Genomic DNA, 20,187 nt, shown 5'->3' with positions numbered 1-20,187 from the left:
TCAAAGAAGTGTGACTGGCCCAAGGTCACCCAGCAGCTGCATGTGGAGGAGCGGGGAATTGAACCCAGTTCCCCAGATTATGTGACTCTTAACCACTACACCACACTGGCTCTCCTGAAGGCAAATCTCTCCTGAAGGCAAATGGTCTGAAAACTACTGGCTTAATTTAATATATCCTCTTCATCCTGACTGACTTATGATGCCCTTTTAAATGTGTTTTGTGTGTATGTGTGTTTTTGGTTTGTTTTTGTTCTTGTTTTGATTAAGTATTTTGTGTGTTTTTTTATATTGTAATTTTGTGTTGTGAACCGCCCTGAGTTCTACGGATGAAGGACGGTATACAAATTTAAATGACAACAATAATTGTGGCTAACAGTATGTGTATTTCACTTTCCAGGGCAGCGGTGGGAGCACACTGGATGCTGAGGAAAACAGGAATGTGTAATCTACCTCATGGTAGGCTGCTGGGACATACAGTGGTACCTTGGTTTATGAACTTAATCTGTTCCAGAAGTCCGTTCTGAAACCAAAGCGTGCTTTCCCATAGCAGTGGGGGACTCAATTTACAAATGGAACACACTCAACAGGAAGCGAAACATGTTCTTATTCCAAGGCAAAGTTCACAAACCAAAATACCTGTTTCCGGGTTTGCAGCATTCTTAATCCAAGTTTCTCATAAACTAAGCTGTTCTTAAACCAAGGTACCACTGTATATGCACACCTCCAGGAAAGGGTGAACCATATTAGAAAAAAGAAGACATTTAGGTCTCCTCAACTGTTCGCCTCATAAAATGGCCAGGAGTGGTTCAAAGCAAAGCCATCATGGCTGAACTGCTTATGATACATCTTATGTCTATGTTAAAGCAGTCTTTGCCAACCTGGGGCCACCTTCTGCTCCCATCAGCCCCAACCTGGGAATAGTCAAAAGTAACTGGAGGCCACCAGGTCAGCGAAAACTGCTTTAAAGTGTTTGACATTTTAAAAATTACTTTCACATTTTAGTGTACTTTCCTTTCATGTTTATTTTGACTCCACCAAGTGCAACTCTTTCTCTGTGTTCTTGAAGCACTCCTCTCTCTCTATATATTTTCCTTTACAATTTTATTAATGGTAAATGAGATAAGCAAAGAGAGCTAAAAGAGACTGGCTGTTCTGTTTTTTTAATATATATAATTTTTTAATATTTATTAGTTTACTAAAATACGTGCATTGCCTCTTTCTTCAAGTTGTGTTTTCTACAGATCAGTTTCATTTGTTGTGAGACATTAGTGTTGCATGCAGTATTAGGTTGGGACGAAAAGAGGGGGAAAGAGGGGTCAGGTGGCAATGCTTCTATTTTTCTACTCAGTGTATGTGTGGGGTTTCATGTCAGCTTCACTTGTGTTGGTTCTCTTTCTATTCGCTTGTTATATTTCCTTGGTGGTGAGAGAGGTTGGAGGTGGCCTAGGGTGCGGTTGGCTGTCTTGGTTGACTGCAGTGAGATTTGTTTATGCGTGTGAGAGGGTGGGTTTTGGGGTCAGGTTAGCCAGATCGATTTATATGCTGTCGGTGGATTCTTGTTGTTGTCTTGTTGGGCTACGTATGTGATAAAGAGGAACCATACCGGGGTGAAGGTGTCTTCTATTTGTCCCTGTGTCTGTTTCAGTTTATTGGTTAGTTTTCTAGTAAGTTTTCCCATGCTATTTGATACCATTGGTCCATGTTCACTCTTGACAGATCTCTCCAGTGTCTGGCTATGATGCTTCTAGCTGCTGAGACTGGGTGGGTTATGAGCTCTTTATAATGTAAGTAGGCATTATTATCTTGGAAGAAGTTCAGTAGGGCCAGTTCTGGGATGACTTCTAATACTTGTTTAGTTGTTTTACATATGTCTTGTATAACTGATGTCCAGAAGAGTTGGATTTTGGGACAGTCTCACCACATGTGGAGGTATGTGCCTGTGGAGGTGCACCCTCTCCAGCATTTTGGTGAGGTTCCTGGGCATATTAGCGTTAGTTTGCTTGGTGTTAGGTACCACCTGTAGGTGATTTTCAGAGTGAGTTCTTTTCTTTTTGTTGATATGGATTTAAAGGGGGGTTTAGACCACATTTTGGTCCATTGAGTGGGCTTAATCTCAAAGCCTATGTCATCCTCCCATTGTTTTTTAATTGTGTCTAGGGAGTTTGTGGGATTTTGGAGTAGTGTTTTGTATATTGTGAATACCATCCCTTTACCATGTCCCTTTGTTGTTAGGAGGAGGTTTTCAAGGGCCTAATTGCTGCTGATTTCCTACTGGATTGTTTAAGAAGGCATTTAGCTGGTGGTGTTAGCCAGGGCATTTGCTTGTCCCCTAGTTTGTCTTGTATTTCTTGTGTCAATGTGGCTTTGTTTTTTTTTGTAGAAGTCTGCTAGGCGATATGAACCTTTGATTTGCCAGGTTTTTACCTGGAGGTTTTGTGCTGCGTGATGGAATAGTGGGTGGTGAGCCAATGGGATTAGTGGGATTGAGGTCGGGGACAGTTTGCCTGCTTCTTCCTTCCATGCTTTAAGTATGGTCTGTGTGAACCTGTTTAGTGTTGTGGGGATTTTCCTTAGTTTGTTTGGGAGGAATGGGTATGCTATGGTGGGGGTGTTTTTGATTATGTCTCTCTCCAGGTGTACCCATTGTTTTGTTTCGTTTTCTAGAATGCATCGGATTATGTGGCACACTTGGTTGGCAATGTAGTATAATTTTATTTTGGGGATTCTAATCCTGCAGCCGTGCCCTCCATAACAAAATATATTTCATTTCATTATTGGACAACTATGTTTTTAAAACACACAAACACACATATGCCCTTCCCTCTCCTTTTCTGTGAACAAACAAAAACACACTCTTACCTTTCTAAATGTGTCTGTCTCCTCCAAAGAGCTTGTTGCCTGTTTAAAAAAGACAAAAGCATTGGGGGTTTTGATTTAAGAAAAGAAACCACGGTATCCCCTAGGAACCTATAAGCCAATGTTTATTTCACGAGGGGAATGTTGCTTTAAATTTCTCATCGTCTGGACAAGCTAAAGCAGCAGGTGATTTTCTATTTAATGAGCTTTATAGCACACATCCAGTTTAAATTCCAAATGGATTTTGTTCTCTAGCAAGTTAAAGTCTGGTTTAGGCTTACAAGAGAAATAACTATGATTTCACTGACACCTTCTGACTAGTTGTAGTTTTGCAGGAGATGGCACAGTAAAAGCGCACCACTGAGGGTGGATTCCTACACACATTTACCACAGAGTAAGGACAGGACACTAACTTCTTACTTGCACTTTAGCCAACATTTGATTATTGTGTATTTTTTCCCATCTAGCTTTCTTATTACTCCATATTCACCCCACTTTTTAAAAAAATCATTGCATTTAGAACTGGGGAAATGAAGAAGAGCAAATTCCCTTAACATTTTGAGCACTTTCTTCATACAAAACAGTAAAGATTGGAGCTGCATGGCCTGCCTCTCCCCATTTTTTCCCAAATTACATGCAGACCAGCTAAAGGCATGTTGCAACATTTCCCCAAACCTCACAAGTGTCGGCCAGTGAAGTACAGCAGGGTAGGAAAATGTGCAGGGCAATGGAATCACACATTCCCCCCCTCCATTACAACAGAGATGGGGGGGGCAGACCTTTTCCAGCCAGAGGGCTGCATGCCAGTTGTGGGCAGAGCCAGAGGCAAAGTGGAAGGAGCAATGAATGTCAATATTCCCTTCGTATGACAGTGTGATGGCCTGGGATTCGGACTCAGAGGTTGAACCTGAGGAATCCCAGCCTGCACAGGAGCCCCCGCCTGCAGAACCAGATGAGCCGGGGCTGGGGCTTGAGCCTGAAGGGTACAGGCACCAGCTGAGTCTGCTCTGGCCCCTGAGGTGATGGAGGACCCATTGCCTGCAGGTGCTCCACTCTCAGCCCCGTCAGGGGAAGCTGAGGTTGCCTCTGGGTCCAGTAACCCTTCAGCCTCTCCTGAGCTGCAGAGGCTCAGGGCAGAGAGGCGGAGGGAACTAAGTTCCTGCAGGAGGAGTGCTCGCCTCCAGGCCAGGAGAGGCGAGTCACCTGTGGACCGGGGCTGCCCTATGCCTCGGGGCAGATAAAAACCAGCCAGCCCCAGTCCCAGGTTGCAGGAGCAACATTGTTGGTAGCCTGTTCCTGCCTGCACCCTGTCCTGCTCTTCTGCCAGAGTTCCTGACCCCACCCGACTCCCTGCCTTGGACCCAGCTACAGCTTGGACGGACAGCCTCCATACTGCACCATCAACTTCGGACTGGACTTGGACCTCGCCTCTCAGTTAGCCCCCAGGACCAGCACAGACAGGTTTTTAACATGCACTCCCCAGCCCACCCCCACTTTCTATCCTCCATAGAAGAAGAAGAAGAAGAGTTTGGATCTGATATCCCACTTTATCACTACCCTAAGGAGTCTCAAAGCGGCTAACCTTCTCCTTTCCCCTCCTCCTCCACAACAAACACTCTGTGAGGCGAGTGGGGCTGAGAGACTTCAGAGAAGTGTGACTAGCAGCTGCATGTGGAGGAGCGGGGAAGCGAACCCGGTTCACCAGATTATGAGTCCACCGCTCTTAACCACTACACCACACTGGGTCCCCAGTGTGTAATGTAAAAGATCCCCGATCCACCTATCCTCAGATCACAAGGCCTACCAAGGAGTTGCCTGAATCGTTCAGTTTCGACTTGTAGAGCATCCATCGGTAGCGCAGCTCCTCCAGATCATCAGAGTTTTTAACAATCGGCCGAAGGCGCAGGAGATCTTCAAAATGTTGCTGACCCTCAGGGACGCGAGACTGAAGCTCCTGGAAGGGAAAGTGGGGAGATAAAGCACCGTTTTGTTGTGCAAACGATCGAGGTGGTAGCGGTGAAGAGAGAACACACTGCCTTTTCCCATTACACATACAGTAATTAGGGGGCATTTCACAAATATTTCCAAAGGGGAAGGCGGATCACAAAGCGGTGACGCTTCCCATTTTTTTATTCCTGTGTAGCTGCCTGGTTTTATTTTACATGGTTTTATATTTAAATATTTCATAAATATATATTAACTATATTTATATATTTCTTCCAAGGGTCACTAAACCAAGCTTTAGAAGGAAAGGTTGACAGAGTTGGATATGTTTAGCCTCGATAAGGAGGAGGCTAAGAGGAGATACCAAATATCTTAAGGGCTGTCACAAGGAAGAAGGAAAGAAAGAAAACACCAACTAAGAAAAGGATACAGTTGTACCTCAGGTCCCGAACGCCTTGGGAGTCGAATGTTCTGGCTCCCGAACGATCGAAAATGAGACGTGAGTGCTCCTGTTTTCAAATGTACTTTTGGAAGCCAAACATCCGACGGGGCTTCCTGCAGCCAATCAGAAGCTGCGCTTTGGAAGTTGAATGTTTCAGAAGTCGAATGGACTTTCGGAACGGATCCTGTTCGACTTCCGAGGTACGACTGTATTGACAGGCTGGGATGTGTGCAGAGGAGGGTGACCAAGGTGATCTATGGCCTGGAAACCAAGCCTTATGAGGAATGGTTGCAGGAGCTGGGCATGTTTAGCCTGGAAGACTGAGAGGATATATGACAGCCATCTTCAAATATCTCAAGGGCTGTCACATGGAAGAAGGAGCAAGCTTGTTTTCTCCTGCTCCTGAGTAGAGGACCTGAACCAATGGCTTCAAGTTATAAGAAAGGAGATTCCGGTGGCCTCACCTTCATTGGAGGTTTTTAAACACAGGCCAGGTGGCCTTCTGTCAAGGATTCTTTAGCACTGGGCTAGATGCCTTTTGGGTTCCCTTCCAACTCTACAACCCCACTCTGAACTACTTTTAAAACTATGCTAGTCTGAAAGATGTGGAAAGACTTCTCTGGGGATATTGGGGACAGGCTCACAGCTCAGTGGTAGAGCACATGCTGTGCATACAAGGAGGTCCCTGGTCCAATTCTTGGCATCTCCAGGGAGGGCTGGGAGATGCTTTTGCCTGCAAACCTGGAGAGCAGCTTGCAGTCTGGTCAGTGCAGTCATTCCTGAGCTTGGTGGACCAATGCTTTGGCTTGTCATAAGGCAGCTTCCTATGTCCCTAGCCCATTGCAACAGACCAGACTGGGGTGTCTTCTCAAGCACACCATACAGTAATGCGAAATTAACGCAGCATTGTGGAGTGGAGCAAACCTTTAACTTGCTGCGCCTTGCTTTAAGTTCTTCACCACTGGATGGTTTCCGGGCGAGAATTTCAGACAGCTTGGCATTTTCTTCTTGCAACCACTGCTCAAAGTTCTTGATGAGCTGGAGATCATCAGTATCTTCCTCTTTGGCCATGTTCTCCTGAGTTGCAGAAACAATTGCAAAAGACACAAATGTAGAAGACAAGAGCATGCACTTTCCCCCATGAGTTATTGATTAGTTGCATCCCATACCCAGCAGAGTCAGCTATGAAACAAATCATTCATTTATCTTGTCTTCTGTCATTCCATTTGTGGAATGTTCTTCCCAGGGTGCCCTCCTGGTACCCTCATTATATACCTTTAGGAGCCAGGCAAAAACGTTCCCCTTCAACCAGGCCTTTGGCTGACTACCATCCTGTATCCTTTTAAATGTGTTTGTAGGAGGTGGTATGAGATTATTGATTTGGTTTGCTTTTATTATGTATTTTATGTTTTTAAACTTGCATTTTTATGATGCAAATCATCCAGAGATCTATGGATGAAGGATGGCATTCAAATACAGTGGTACCTTAGTTCTCAAACTTAATCTGTTCTGGGAGTCCATTCGACTCTCGAAACCGTTCAAGACATATGTGTGTTTTTGTATGGAATGTTTGGGAGGAAATAAGACGGTAAATAACAAATAACAAACTAAATATTGATGTATGTAATTTTTATTTCTCAATTATATTTAGTGGTAGTATGGTTGTAATGTTTTTTGTAACATAAAATCATTCAATAAAAAATATTTTTTAAAAAATTATTGAAAAGAAAAGAAAAGAAAACCAAGGCGCAGCTTCTGATTGGCTGCATGAGCTTCCTGCACTCAAGCAGAAGCCGTGTTGGAAGTTTGGCTTCCGAAAAACGTTCACAAACCGGAACACTTCCAGGTTTGTGGCATTCGGGAGTCGATTTGTTCCAGAGTCGAGCCTTTCGACAACAAAGGTACCACTGTATAATAGATAATAACTAGACTGGGACACTATTTGATTTTTTAAACTGCATTGGTGGAGTGGAAAAAAAAAGCAGGAGTGACTAACCCTTTTTTTAGCCCTTTTTTGCCTTCTGGGGGCCACATGAACAGAGAAACCCCCACCGTTGATCCTTGAGGATTAGTCCTATTGTGACACAGGACTGGGCAGAAAGATCTTAAACCTCTCTGCTCAACCCACAAGGTAACCCACTGCTGCCGTTATAAATGTGCCCAAAAGTTGCTGTTAGGTTAGATTGAAATTTGGTTCTGAGGGGGGCAGAAAGATGCCAAGGAGTTCTCCTTCTTATGCTTGTTGGTGGGCAGAAAGCTTTCCTACCAGCTGCCATTGAGAACCACCAAGGAGCAGAAAGCAGAACTCAGGAAGGAGTTCTCTGATCTGCAATGATGTTTCCCTGAGCACAGAGTCAGTCCCATTTGATTTCATTCTTCATTCGTTCTGAAACGAACGTAGATCCCCAGTTGAGGGGAGACACTAAGAAGGACTTTTAAGGTACTGGAAAAGACGGCGCTTTTCACATTCAAAACATTTCAGAGCCGAGAACAGGCTCCGTTCCCAAGGTGTTTGCCGTTTGGTTGCATGTCAGTGTTACAAGCTACACCCGCTGTGAATATGGCCCCAGGTTCCCTATTAAAAAGTTTGATGGCTGAACGAAGAGTTGTAAACTGCAGAAAACACACTCGGAATTAAAACAAAGCAGCGCCGGCCTCTTTTTTTAAAAAAAAAAAGGAAGAAAAATGGTCTGCTGCAAAATCAGGATTTAATTTGAACCAGGGCTCTCTGCAACATTCAGACCCGGCACCTGCACACTCTGTCCTGCCACCTATTTTCAGTGTCAGGGGTCAGTCCTGGAACATGTAAAGCAATGGCAATAAAAAAAGGAGTGTGCCAATTGCCATCTGCAGAGAACATTTTCTCCCCTATTGAGTAACTGTTGCCTGTCCCAGTTAGGACTGGTAGGTAGAAGTTGGGAGTTTATGAGACTAGATTTGAGCTCCAGCACCCATCGTGTTGGAGCTATGCCACTGCGTACAGGAAAATCCACTTCTTCGTATTCCCTCCTTGGTGAAAGGGCCAATGCTCAGTGGTAGAGCAGCTGCTTTGTTTGCAGAAAGTTCACTCCCAGGTATCTCCAGGTACTGTTGGGAAAGACTCCAACCTGAAACCTGGAAAGCTGCTGTCGGTCAGTGTGGACATTACTGAGCTCGATGGACCAATGGACTGACTCAAATTAAGGCAGCTTCCTATGTTCGCAGTACAATGCAAAAGAGAAGAGCTTTGAGCTGGCAGTTTAATATCAGTTCCACACTGGCAACCGGACAGCATCTGCCACTGTAACTGTGAGCAAACAGGCCAGCTTAGGGGGTGCAGCAGAGCAGCTTTTGTGGTAGACCTGAGTTTGTGAAACACACACACACACACTGTTCTCCCTACCAAGCATCAGTTGGGCAAAGCAAAAATAACAGACAGAAGAGCCCAGTTCATATTGCATACACTGAACGGAGATAGTTAGCATCTTACACGGGTACAAATCTACAATGCACTTCCTGAGAAAGGCAAATCTGAGTCAATCTGATTTCCACCCTCAGAAGTTGGTGAGAACTATAGCAGGGTTTCCCAATCTTGGGTCTCCAGCAGATTTTGGACTACAACTCCCATCATCCCTAGCTAGCAGGACTAGTGGTTAGGGATGATGGGAAATGTAGTTCAACAGCAGCTGGAGACCCAAGTTTGAGAAGCCCTGACCTAGTGTCTGGAGAAGCAAGGGAACACAAGGGAACACAGCGCTCTGGCTGAAACAGGTTCTCACCTTTATGACCCCAGCCGTGAAATTACTACAGAGGCTCAGACCCATTCCTTCGCCAGCCCTGTTGCACAAAACTTAAGTCATAGCAAAAAGGTGACTGAAATGCTTTTCTCACCCAGGAGTGGTTGAGATCTTCTGTAGAGCGAATGGCAAAACCATGGGATGACAGGTTGGCTGAAAAGTTTGTTTTCTTGCCGGCATCTACCGTTGTCCTGTTTGGGTAGATTTTCTGGAGGAGACTATGGTCAAACCGAAGAAGGGGAGGGGAGAGGAGAGATAGTTAAGCTAAGGCTTGTAACATTTATAAAACTCCACTGCCTCCCTTATTCATCCTGGGACCACCAACTAAACCGTTAAGCTTACTAAAGATTCCTATGGGCTACATAGTGTGTTGAAGCTGTGGCCGATATTGTCATGAGCCCTGAGCTGGTGTCCTTGAGGGAGCAGTCAGATGAGAAGGAGGGATGGAAGAAGCATGGAGTAGTTAGAACCCCCCTAATCCACTCCAGAAGGATAGGAGAACCCCGAGATGAGTGCACAGGGGGAGGAGAGGGGGAGACCATTCTGTCTGGCAAGCAGAAATTCTTGCACTGGGAACGACCAGAAGAGTGAGGCATTAAATCCCTGCCTTCATCTTGATTCATGGATGACCTTGCTTGGATAAGCTTTCTCTGACGTTCTCTAGCAACTGAACCACCAGCTCCCAAACAGCACAAGCACAGCAGCATCACAGGACGAAGCAGAGATGTAAAAGATACCGTGACAAGTTCCTGCCAGTGGGTTTTATTTATTCTCCCTGGACGTGGTCTTGCCGTTTTAAGGCCACTTTTTAAATGGATCGTTACTTTCCAGGGGATTGTTCTAGCAGAGCGCTCCTAGCTGTGATTAGGAAATGGTTACAATCCGCGGCTGGTTTCTGAACTGATGAGGAAACCTGACAGGCTCAGGAGGTAGGGAAAGAAAGAGCTACTTAGATTGGAAAGTGGGGGGGGGGGTAGAAGTCTGGGCAAAGGAGAAAAGCATACAACTTGCCAGGAAAGTTATGGATAAAGGAAAGGGGGCGAAAGCTCAAATTCCCAGAACCCCACAGTGATTCATAAAGACTTAGATGGTATTATTCAGCAGCATTGGGAAAGATCTAAAAATTAATGCTGAATTATTGGAGCTTAAGTGATTAAATATTGGAGCAGAAGCACACACACAGAAAAGGGTTAAGTGTGGGAAGATCATTTAAGTTTATGGCTATGTACACGGTATGCATTATTATTATTAAAATTATCAGTGCTTTTTTCTAAAAAAAATGTTCAGGGCTACTCTCATTTTCCTACTCATTGAAATACTGCCCCTCAACGAGGCCAGATTCACAAAATGTTTAGGGGTATGTGCACCCCTGCGTCCCTCCAGGAAAAAGCACTGTTAACAATAATAATGATAATGATGATAATAATAATTTGTGCCCTGCCCCAGAAACTTTGGGTGGCTTCCAACATATATAAAAACATACCGGTAATATATTTACGGCATACGTTCCCCCGAGCCAAAGAACCCTGGGAATTGTAGCTCTGAGAGGGGAAAACTACAGTTCCTAAGATTTGTGGGAGTGTGGGAAAATGTACTTTAAATATACCTTATGAAAACAGAAACGTCTCTCTACTTCAGAAAATAAAAAGGGCCTATTGGAAGAGAACTGGTTCCTGCTTGTAGGCTTCCATAGAGCACAAACGCTGCTGGGTTCCTTTGTTACCAAGATACAGCTTTATAAACTGTGGGGTGCATTTAGAGAAACAGTTTAACCACACTAGAACCACTGCTGCAGTATTTTGGAGCTTTCATGCAGCAGTTACTCAGAAAGGAAGCCACTCTGTCTGCTGCTTCCTGTGCCGTGTCTATATCAGAACTGTTACTTAAGCACTTGCTGAGTAGCCATGGGCAACGTGGCATTGCCGGCAGGTGAATGAACAGGCTGGTGGAGGAGGAACAGAGTTCTCCATCGCTCCTCTGCAACTAGAAAAAGAAACTGAGCTGAGTGGCAGAGGAGGGAAGCCTCTGCCACAGCCAGCAACTTTTGCAAGCTAGTAACTTTAGTGGGCTTATTTGCAAGGCTGAACAACATTGCCAAATGAGGATCAGCAGGCCTCAAACTGGAAATGCATAAGAAGAGCCTTGCTGGAACAGCTCAAAGGCTAATTGGTCTAGCACTCTGTTCTCACGCTAACAAAGCAGTTGCCTCTTGGAAGCCCACAAACCACACAGACCTTTCAAAGTGTTGAGAAAATGGGAGCTAATAACGCAACCACGGCTTTGCTTGCCCTTTCACTCCGTCCACCCTCTGTGCCAGCCAACTTGGAGTGCAAAACATCAGAACTGCCTATCCGCCTACCTTGACATCATGTCTTCAAGAGACTCAAAAGATTCCTTTAGCCTCTTCACTTTGGTTCGGATGTTCTCAGCACCTTCCAACGAAGAGTTTTCTGCCACCAGCTGCCCGTGGGCTTCAGTGAGGTGCAGCTGAATCTCTCTGTCTGGAAACTCACTTTGTAGCCTCTGAAAGGCACAAGGCACAACACGCAGAATCATGTAGATGCCACTAAAGTATCTCTCCATCAACGCTGAGCCGGACAAGCATATTGGCAAGGGAGCTGCAGCAATGGCTTGCCTCTCCAAAAGGGTATGGAAGAATGTGATGCTAATGTCCAACACCAAGATGAAGGTCTACCAGGCTTGCATCTTGAGCATGCTGCTTTATGGAAGTGAGTCGTGGGCAACTTACACCCACCAGGAGTGATGCCTCCATGCCTTCCATATGCACTGTGTCAGGAAGATTTGAGGCATCATATAGCAGGAAAGAGTCTCAAACAAAGGCGTGGTCTCCCAAGCCCACATTCTGCACTCCTGTCTCAGCAACATCTACGCTGGCTTGTTCATGTCCACAGAATAGAAGATGGCAGGATCCCCAAGGATGTGCTCTACGGGGAGCTGGCTTCCAGCACTAGGCCCGGTGGTAGACCAGCTCTGCATTACAAAGATGTCTGCAAACGTGGCATGAAGACTGGCAACATTAACCCCACCCTATGGGAATCCTTGCAGACAACCACAGTGCCATGAAACAGACAGACAGGCTGTGCATCCACAGAAGTGAACAGAGGAGGAATTGCCACTGGGAGGAGCACAGAGAGAAAAAACGCCATGCAGCAGCACAACTGGACGCCTTCATCTGCCCCAGATGCAACAAAACATGTCTCTCCAGAATCAGTCTCTACAGGTACAGCAGACGCTGTAACTCTCCAACAGATGGATGCTAACAGTCTATGCACAGGTGATGCTTTTGTAAATGGAAACAGAAGAGGACCCCAAGCTAGATCACCCATGGATCCATCTGTACCCAGGATGGGGAACCCCTTTCAGCTGTGTTTCCTTGAGGGCAACATTTTAGGGGTGCAAGGTTGGTTGGAAATGCCAGCCAGAGGCAAAGGTGGGTGTGGGTCAATGGATTTAATTCTTTGTTTTGTACAGCAGGTTACATTTCAGTCATGCAAAAGTCAAGGGCTTCTGCACACACATTCACACTTCTCCACCCTTTCCTCCCAGAAGTGAGAGCCTTTATTGCTTGAGAAGGGCACAGAGCAAGGGCTGGTGGGAAGTGTGGCTTGGCAAGCGTGTGACTGAGGAATGGATGTGATCTGGAGGCAGTCCCAAGGGCCAGACTGAGAAGCTTGGAGGGCCACATTAGGCCTTGTGCCTGAGGTTCCTCACCCTCATTCTAAACCAAGGATAGGGAACCTGTGGCCCTCCAGATGTCGATGGACTACAATATTCTCCACCCATGACCATTTGCCATGCTGGCTAGGGCTGATGGGAGTTGTAGTCAGAAACACCTGGAGGACACCAGGTGGGGGCAGGCGGATTTGCCACCTGCACAGCATGGTCATGACATCACAAGGAAATAAATGATCCTCACCTCCAAGTCCAAAGCCCTGTTGTTCGTTTTCCACCCTCCGTTGCCATCCTGATAGGACTCCAACTTCTGCTTGGTCACCGTCAGCCACTGCAGGAGATCTGACGATTTGTCATTAAATGTCCAGTGGACTTGGACGTGGTGCTTGCTCTGGGCTGTCATGTTCTACAAAGAACATCAGGGAGAACCACATCAGTAATCAGTCACAACAGAGATATCTTAGTGGCCCTCCTTGTTATCTCCTAGTGAGCAAGGATGGTGCCATAGGCCTCCCTGCATATTGCACAGTCCTGGGCTGCAACGCAGCTCCAGGTTTCATTCTGACACTCCTTGAGATGGGGGAGAAATTTGATTTGATGATTTTAAAACCACATGCATCAAACCAGCACTTTCTAAAATGATATGAAAACCAAAACACAGTTGAGCCATCCTTCAAAATAATTCACACTTATCCAGATTTTGCAACGCAATTTGCCAAAAAAACAATGTTTATGAAAATGCAGATTTTAGGAGAAAACGTGCATAAAAATGAAGATGTAATTGAAAGTAACATACACAAATTCATTGCATTAGGAGAAAATGTTTGTGCACACGGGTTTGTTTATTGGGAGAAATTTGTGCTAAAATGCCTGCTTAAAGTGGTGTGATACTGCTTTAAATGTATAGTGCAGGTGGAGCCTTATTTGTAGTCCTATATACACTCACATTGCAATAAGTCACATTGAACTCAACAGTACTTTTTTCAGAGTAGATATGAGTACAATTGCGCTGCAAGTTGGTGGCAGGAGCAAACCTTTTCCATAAATGAAAAATGAGGGTAGATAGCAGACCAAAGTAACATCTGCATCAGCAGTAAAATGAGAGCTTTCTTTAACCAGCACGCAATTAAAAGAACCCTTGCATATTTAAAGCTAGCCACACGGTGGTGTTCTAGGAATAAAAATGCACCATGCAAGTGTATCGCTGGGGATGAGGGAGAACTTGCTTGGTCCGATTTTCACAGTGGACCTGACCTGAACTGATGCTCTCAAATGTATTTGTGGATTAGAATGCAACTCCAGGTCAGATTATTCCCTTCTCAGGATATTGCAGTGCATTTTGGGGGTGAATAAGAACTTAAAACATGTGGAAGGTGTATAGAAAATGCACATTTTACTGGTGAAAGCACTGGAAAGTTTGGATTTCATACTAGAAGTGTGCATAAGATGTGTACAAAATGCATACAATGGGTTTGAACAGGCCTATGGCTGAGTGACAGCGAGACCAGAATGGAATGGAATTGGTTGCTCAGCCCATCCTTACATTTATTTATATTTCTGATGAAGTAGGATGCAGCACAGGAAATATATACAGTGGTACCTAAGGTTAAGAACTTAATTCGTTCTGGAGGTCTGTTCTTAACCTGAAACTGTTCTTAACCTGAACCACCACTTTAGCTAATGGGGCCTCCCACTGCTGCTGCACCACCGGAGCATGATTTCTGTTCTCATCCTGAAGCAAAGTTCTTAACCCAAGGTAATATTTCTGGGTTAGCGGGGTCTGTAACCTGAAGTGTATGTAACCTGAAGCGTATGCAGCACGAGGTACCACTGTGTGTGTGTATATATAATAAACACACCCACGCACACAGAAATATGTATGTTTTTGTGCTGCAAGGCACACTTTTTTCTTTTCTCAAAGCCACAGACCTAAACAGCCAAACCACCATGCAGGGTTAAAAAAAAAAAAAAAAAGGAGTTCTCATTCATGGTGGTGCTTTTTTTTTTTTTTAAGTGTTCCTAAAAGAGGAGTTTGACATTTACAAGCAACTTTATCCCTCTTGAAAACCCACCCCAAATTTCTGCATTACTGTACATTTTTTATCACCACCTTTAGATTTCGGTTGGCCCATCAAACTAAAATATTGCAGCAAGCTTGTTGTTTCTTTTGAGAACGAGTGTAGACCTTTATTCCCCCACCAACAAATCACTAGACGCTAAATTGATTCGCTATGTTACATAACGCTATTTGTTTCCAGCGGTTATAATCCTCCGGCAATAAACTGTGCGGATGATCTAGTACTAAGATTCTCTGCACAACAATATATAAAGGCCAGATCGATGCCTGAAGTGGCGGAGACACCCCCTCCCCCGAAAGCTTTGGAAAAACACCAAGATGGATTTTTATGTCCCACACATCAGCAGCCTTAAAGTACTGAACAGAGACTTCCAGGTTCATAGTAGCGACAACAAAAAGTTCCATTTTTTAAAGTGTCTTGAGAGTGCATCCCGGACACTGAACTCAGCTAGACTTGCTTTGGATCAAATATGCACAGAGAATCAGGCTCCCCAGAAGCTAAATATGTGATCTTTAAGAGGCAAATGACACTTACTGTTAAATGTGGCTTTGCATTTGACCTTAAACCACAGCAGAAAGTGTGGAGGCCCAGGCAGGACTTGGCTTGTGGCAGGCATTGTAATGAAAATTGTGCCGCTGCCCCTCGCTACTATTTGCACTAGCGCCAATGAAAATAGCAACTGTGGGGCGGTGGGGGAGGTAAAGCAGTGGTGGGCCACCTTCGGCCAAGGGGCCAAATGAGGCCCTTCAGTCCTCTCCATCTGGCCCTTGAAAGTCTCCCAGAGCCACGCCATTCACTGACCTTGCTTTGCAACCAAAGTGTTTTTGCAAACTATGCCACAAAGCAAAACATTGAGCGAAACCTGATTTACCTCCAGAGACCTCTTCAGTATTTGATAGCTGGAGGAAAGCTGCTTGGTTTTGTTAATCTGCACTGGGTCGGACTGCGCGAGTTTTTCCAGGTCTTCGATTTGAACAGCGCACTCCGTCATGTCTCCTTGGATGACCTGGAGAAGAAGATTTCACATTGCACAAGTTGCCGCGTGTGAAGTCTCCCTTCCTGGAGATGTTTGCCCTGAAAGCATTGGCATCAGGGGGCAGGGCTAGTCAGCAATGTATGGCGGCATCAGGGGGAGGGACTAGTTGGCATTGGGGGTTGGGATTCCCAACCGGCTCTGGTCCCACCCATTCATGCATAATGCCTGGTGATGATTGTCATCATCATCATCATCATCATATATTACTTATACCCCACCCATCTGGCTGGGCCTCCCCAGCCACTCTGGGCAGCTCCCAACAGAATATTAAAAACACGATTAAAACATCAAACATTAAAAACTTCCCTAAACAGGGCTGCCTTCAGATGTCTTCTAAAACTCAGATAGTTGTTTATTTCCTTGACATCTGATGGGAGGGTGCCACTACTGAGAAGGCCCTCTGCCTGGTTCCCTGTAACCTCCCTTCTCACAGGGAGGGAACCACCAGAAGGCCCTCGGAGCTGGACCTCAGTGTCTGGACTAAACGATGGGGGCAGAGACACTCCTTCAGGTATACTGGGCCGAGGCTATTTAGGGCTTTAAAGGTCAGCACCAACACCTTGAATTGTGCTCAGAAATGTACTGGGAGCTAATATATGTTACATGGGCTCAGCGGCTGCTCCCAGTCACCAGTCTAGCTGCTACCTGAGATCCTTTAAGTGGCAATGCCAAGGATTAAACCAACAGCCTTCTGCAGTCAAAGCAACTGCCCTGCAAGTGGGCACATCAGGAAAAAAGCCTCACAGTGAGGATTTTCTGTGTTGTGCCTTTTACATGATGCCATATGCAGAATTGCTCAAACAACAGTACCACCAGCAAACCAAACAAATATGTCAGGAACCTGAATGCCCTAACACGTTCATTAGGGGCGATGAGCACCCATCTCTAACTTTTATTACCACCACCACTCTCCGCAGTTCAGCAGCTTAGCATACAATTCAAGCCACATTTTAAACTTCAGAGCTAGTGGCAGAGAGAGCCTGGGAGCTGGGGAAGGGACTGAGGAGTTCTTGTTTAATCACAGCGGTTTTGAGCACTGTCACATTGAAGTCTCTTCTGTACATTACTATATATGTGTAGGAGAGAATGAGAGCCTTGCAAAGACATCAGAGAAGGTGTGCAGTGGTGCACATACAGAAATGGTACAGAGGTAAGGAAAACTCAGAGTCTCAGCTTTCAAAATGAAGGAATTGCAATTATCCCACCTTTCCTACAAACAGACAGGCTGGTGGACATGCTCTCTCTCTTTTTATCCTCAGAACAACTTTGCAAAGCAGAATAGACACAAGGGAAGAGAGTGATGGGCCCCATGGCTATCCGGTAAGCTCTGTGGCTGAGTAGGGATTTGAACCCAAGTCCCACAACTCCAGATCCAATGCGCTGACCACTACACTACACGGGATCTCTCGCTCCTGTGACTCCACAAAAACACCCTGTGGATTGATGGTGCTCTTTTTTTGCCTTAGTAATGACATCCACCAGAACAGAATTCGTCTGAATAGGAATTGTCCAATTACCTGTAGCCTCTGCAGCCGGGCTTCTTTGCCCGCCAGGTCAGGCAATGGTTCCTTCTCTGCCTCCAACTTGGCTCTGATAGCAGACAATTTCTTCTGCAAAGGCTCGAAGACCGCATCAAAGTCTTTATGCTGAGACACCAAAGCCTAACCGAAGAGAGAGAAGATTGTTTTTTTGTTTCACACAGTTTGGCATGATTGCCTTCCGCTACTTACTCTGCCAGACTCACATGAAGGCATACAAGTGTATCAAATAAAAGAGGACTCATGGTCCCAAAACGCAGAATTCATCCCGTGGCCTAAGAGCAAAGTCCATAGAAGTGTCTCACCTGCAACCTGATTTTGCTCTGAAGCAGACTTTTGTGCAAGTGTTCCGTTTCCTTTGCAGCATCAGTTGCTTCAGCCAGGAGCGACTTTGCTCTCTCTGCCTCGAAAATGCTGCCCAGGAAATCTTTCTTCATCTGCAACATCATGAACTGCTCCTTAAAGCGGGAGCTTTCGGCCAGAAATGCCTACAGGGGAGAACACATTTTCACATGAATAATTTGTACCCTGCTTTCCAAAATAACACCAACCCCACCATTAAAGTCCAGCGCATGTCAAAAATGCAGCAATGCACATGAAAATCTGAGAACCTAGCATATAAAAGCCTCCAGGAAATGAAACATTTTCAAAGCCCATCTGAAAACAGGAACAGGCTGGGCAAATCTCTCTGAAGAGAGAATTCCCCAGCTGCGGTGCCAACACCAAAAAGGCCCCGTGTCCTGTGTCCACCAATAAAACCCTTGCTTCCAAGTCCAATAGAATGTGATAGTGAATACCTTTGGTTTGGTATTTTATAACAACTGTTGCTGTTCTTAGCTTGTTTTTAAAACTCCTAAGTTATTGCTTTAACTTACATGGGTTGCCACCGTGAGCTCATCGAGAAAAGGTGATGGTATAAATGTTCTCAATGGTGACTGGCCAGAAAGCAGAGCTCTCAGATCTCAATATCAGGGACTGGGTAGATTTGTACTAGTTGGGGTGAAAAAATGCTACTGGCTATGGAATCTATGTTCTGTCTCCAACCGTTGAAGGAAGCAGAATACCACTTTCTGGGAATTGCAAGTAGGGAGAGCACTGCTGCATACAGATTCTGCTTGCAGGTTTGGTTGGCCACTGCGAGAATAGGATGTTGGGAATCGATGGTCCTTTGGCCTGATCTGGTAGGGAATTTTTGCTCTTATGTGCACACACCAGTAACCTGGCCCCAGGCTGTTTAAGGTTTTAAATCTTCTATAGCTTTCAAACCGTGGCCTGAGATTCTTGGTTTGTTTATGAGAGATAGCTTGGTGAGAAAATCATAGCGATGGGAATTCTTCCCCAAAAGACAACTTGTCCACCTCTAACCACCTTCATGGTGACCCAGAAACCACAACTAATCCAGAATGCGGAAGCTAGACTGGTGACTAGGTGTGGCCACCGAGACCATATAACACTGGTCCTGAAAAACCTACATTGGCTCCCAGTACGTTTCCAAGCACAATTCAAAGTGTTGGTGCTGACCTTTAAAGACCTAAACGGCCTCGGCCCAGTATACCTGAAGGAGTGTCTCCACCTCCATCGTTCTGCCCGGACACTGAGGTCCAGCGCTGAGTGCCTTCTGATGGTTCCCTCACTGCGAGAAGTGAGGTTACAGGGAACCAGGCAGAGGGCCTTCTTGGTAGTGGCACCTGCCCTGTGGAATGCCCTCCCATCAGATATCAAGGAAATAAGCAACTATCGGACTTTTAGAAGACATCTAAAGGCAACCCTGTTTAGGGAAGTTTTTAATGTTTGATGTTGCATCGTGTTTTTAAAATTCTGTTGGGAGCTGCCCAGAGTGGCTGGGGAAACCCAGCCAGATGGGTGAGGCATAAATAAATAAATTGTTGTTGTTGTTATTCCTCACTGATAGATTCTGCTGACGTGGGGAGAAAGGGAGCTGTGTTTCCACGCACAGGACTTAGGGCTCTTCGCTGCATCCAGATCTTATCATTACTGTCAATAATGACAGCCATTACTGTGGGTTGAAAACAAACGGGGTTGTCTTGCTGCACATTTTAATCATGGCCATTTATATTTTTATGTTTTAATGGGACTATTTCATTGTGCATTTTAATTATGGTGCGTTTTTAATTGTTCTGTATTTTAACAACATTGGGCAATTGGTTTTATGTTTCGCGAAATGGCTTGGGAGCCATCCGGGAATTAAGCAGCATGTAATGATTTAATAATAAATGTTGTTTCCTATAGTAACAGAGAAGCCTTCCTTTAACGGGGGCTGCCCAGTAGTTGCAGAAACATCAGTGTCACGTCTCCTTGTCAGCAAATTATTTGTGTGTGTGTGTGAACACAAACAGGTTCTGTGCTTGACCAAGTTTTAGGCTTTCAAGAACTGCAGAGAATCTTGTCACCTCTATCTGATGCAGAAAAGCATCTGTCAAGGCCGGGTCAGAGACATTTGCCGCAGTGTCCAGGAGCCTCTGAGCCGATGGCTTCCACAGCTGGAACTCTCTCACGGGGTTTTGAAAGCGTTGCCTCAGTTCCGTCTCAGTCTCGGTGCTCATTTTAAAGGTCTTCTGCTTCAGGCTGCAAAAACAGACATAGAACTACTGTTATGTACTCAGCTGAATAGGATCCAAAATGCAGCAATCTGATTGGTCCTAGAACAATAAGATTCAGAATGCAGCAGTCTGACTGGTCCACAGGAGCCACCCAATCCAGCTCCAGGTAGAAGTGAATCTGCAACCTGATTGGTCTACAGGAGAATCCCAGAACTAACCAATCACGTGGGACCAATTGTGTAAATAATGTATATAAACAGACA

General features: G+C 45.3%; 1 protein-coding gene across 2 annotated transcripts in view; it reads right to left on the bottom strand.

Annotated features, from left to right (window-relative positions):
• The window catches only part of SYNE3 (spectrin repeat containing nuclear envelope family member 3), a 96,335-nt gene that overhangs the window by 21,469 nt on the left and 54,679 nt on the right, over nt 1-20,187 (bottom strand). For both annotated transcript variants that reach the window (XM_081859244.1, XM_081859245.1), the window contains exons 9-18: nt 19,775-19,949; nt 17,669-17,851; nt 17,343-17,486; nt 15,661-15,795; nt 12,956-13,117; nt 11,378-11,541; nt 9,113-9,236; nt 6,167-6,319; nt 4,661-4,810; nt 2,860-2,898 (exon numbers count right to left, since the gene is read on the bottom strand). In XM_081859244.1, the coding sequence (XP_081715370.1) occupies nt 2,860-2,898; nt 4,661-4,810; nt 6,167-6,319; nt 9,113-9,236; nt 11,378-11,541; nt 12,956-13,117; nt 15,661-15,795; nt 17,343-17,486; nt 17,669-17,851; nt 19,775-19,949 (1,429 nt within the window). The remainder of the gene's footprint in view (nt 1-2,859; nt 2,899-4,660; nt 4,811-6,166; nt 6,320-9,112; nt 9,237-11,377; nt 11,542-12,955; nt 13,118-15,660; nt 15,796-17,342; nt 17,487-17,668; nt 17,852-19,774; nt 19,950-20,187) is intronic.

Source organism: Podarcis erhardii (assembly GCF_964252035.2).
Source record: "Podarcis erhardii genome assembly, chromosome: 1".
Taxonomy (NCBI): domain Eukaryota; kingdom Metazoa; phylum Chordata; class Lepidosauria; order Squamata; family Lacertidae; genus Podarcis; species Podarcis erhardii.
Note: the sequence above shows the minus strand (reverse complement) of the source record. Positions and strands in the feature narration are given on the sequence as shown.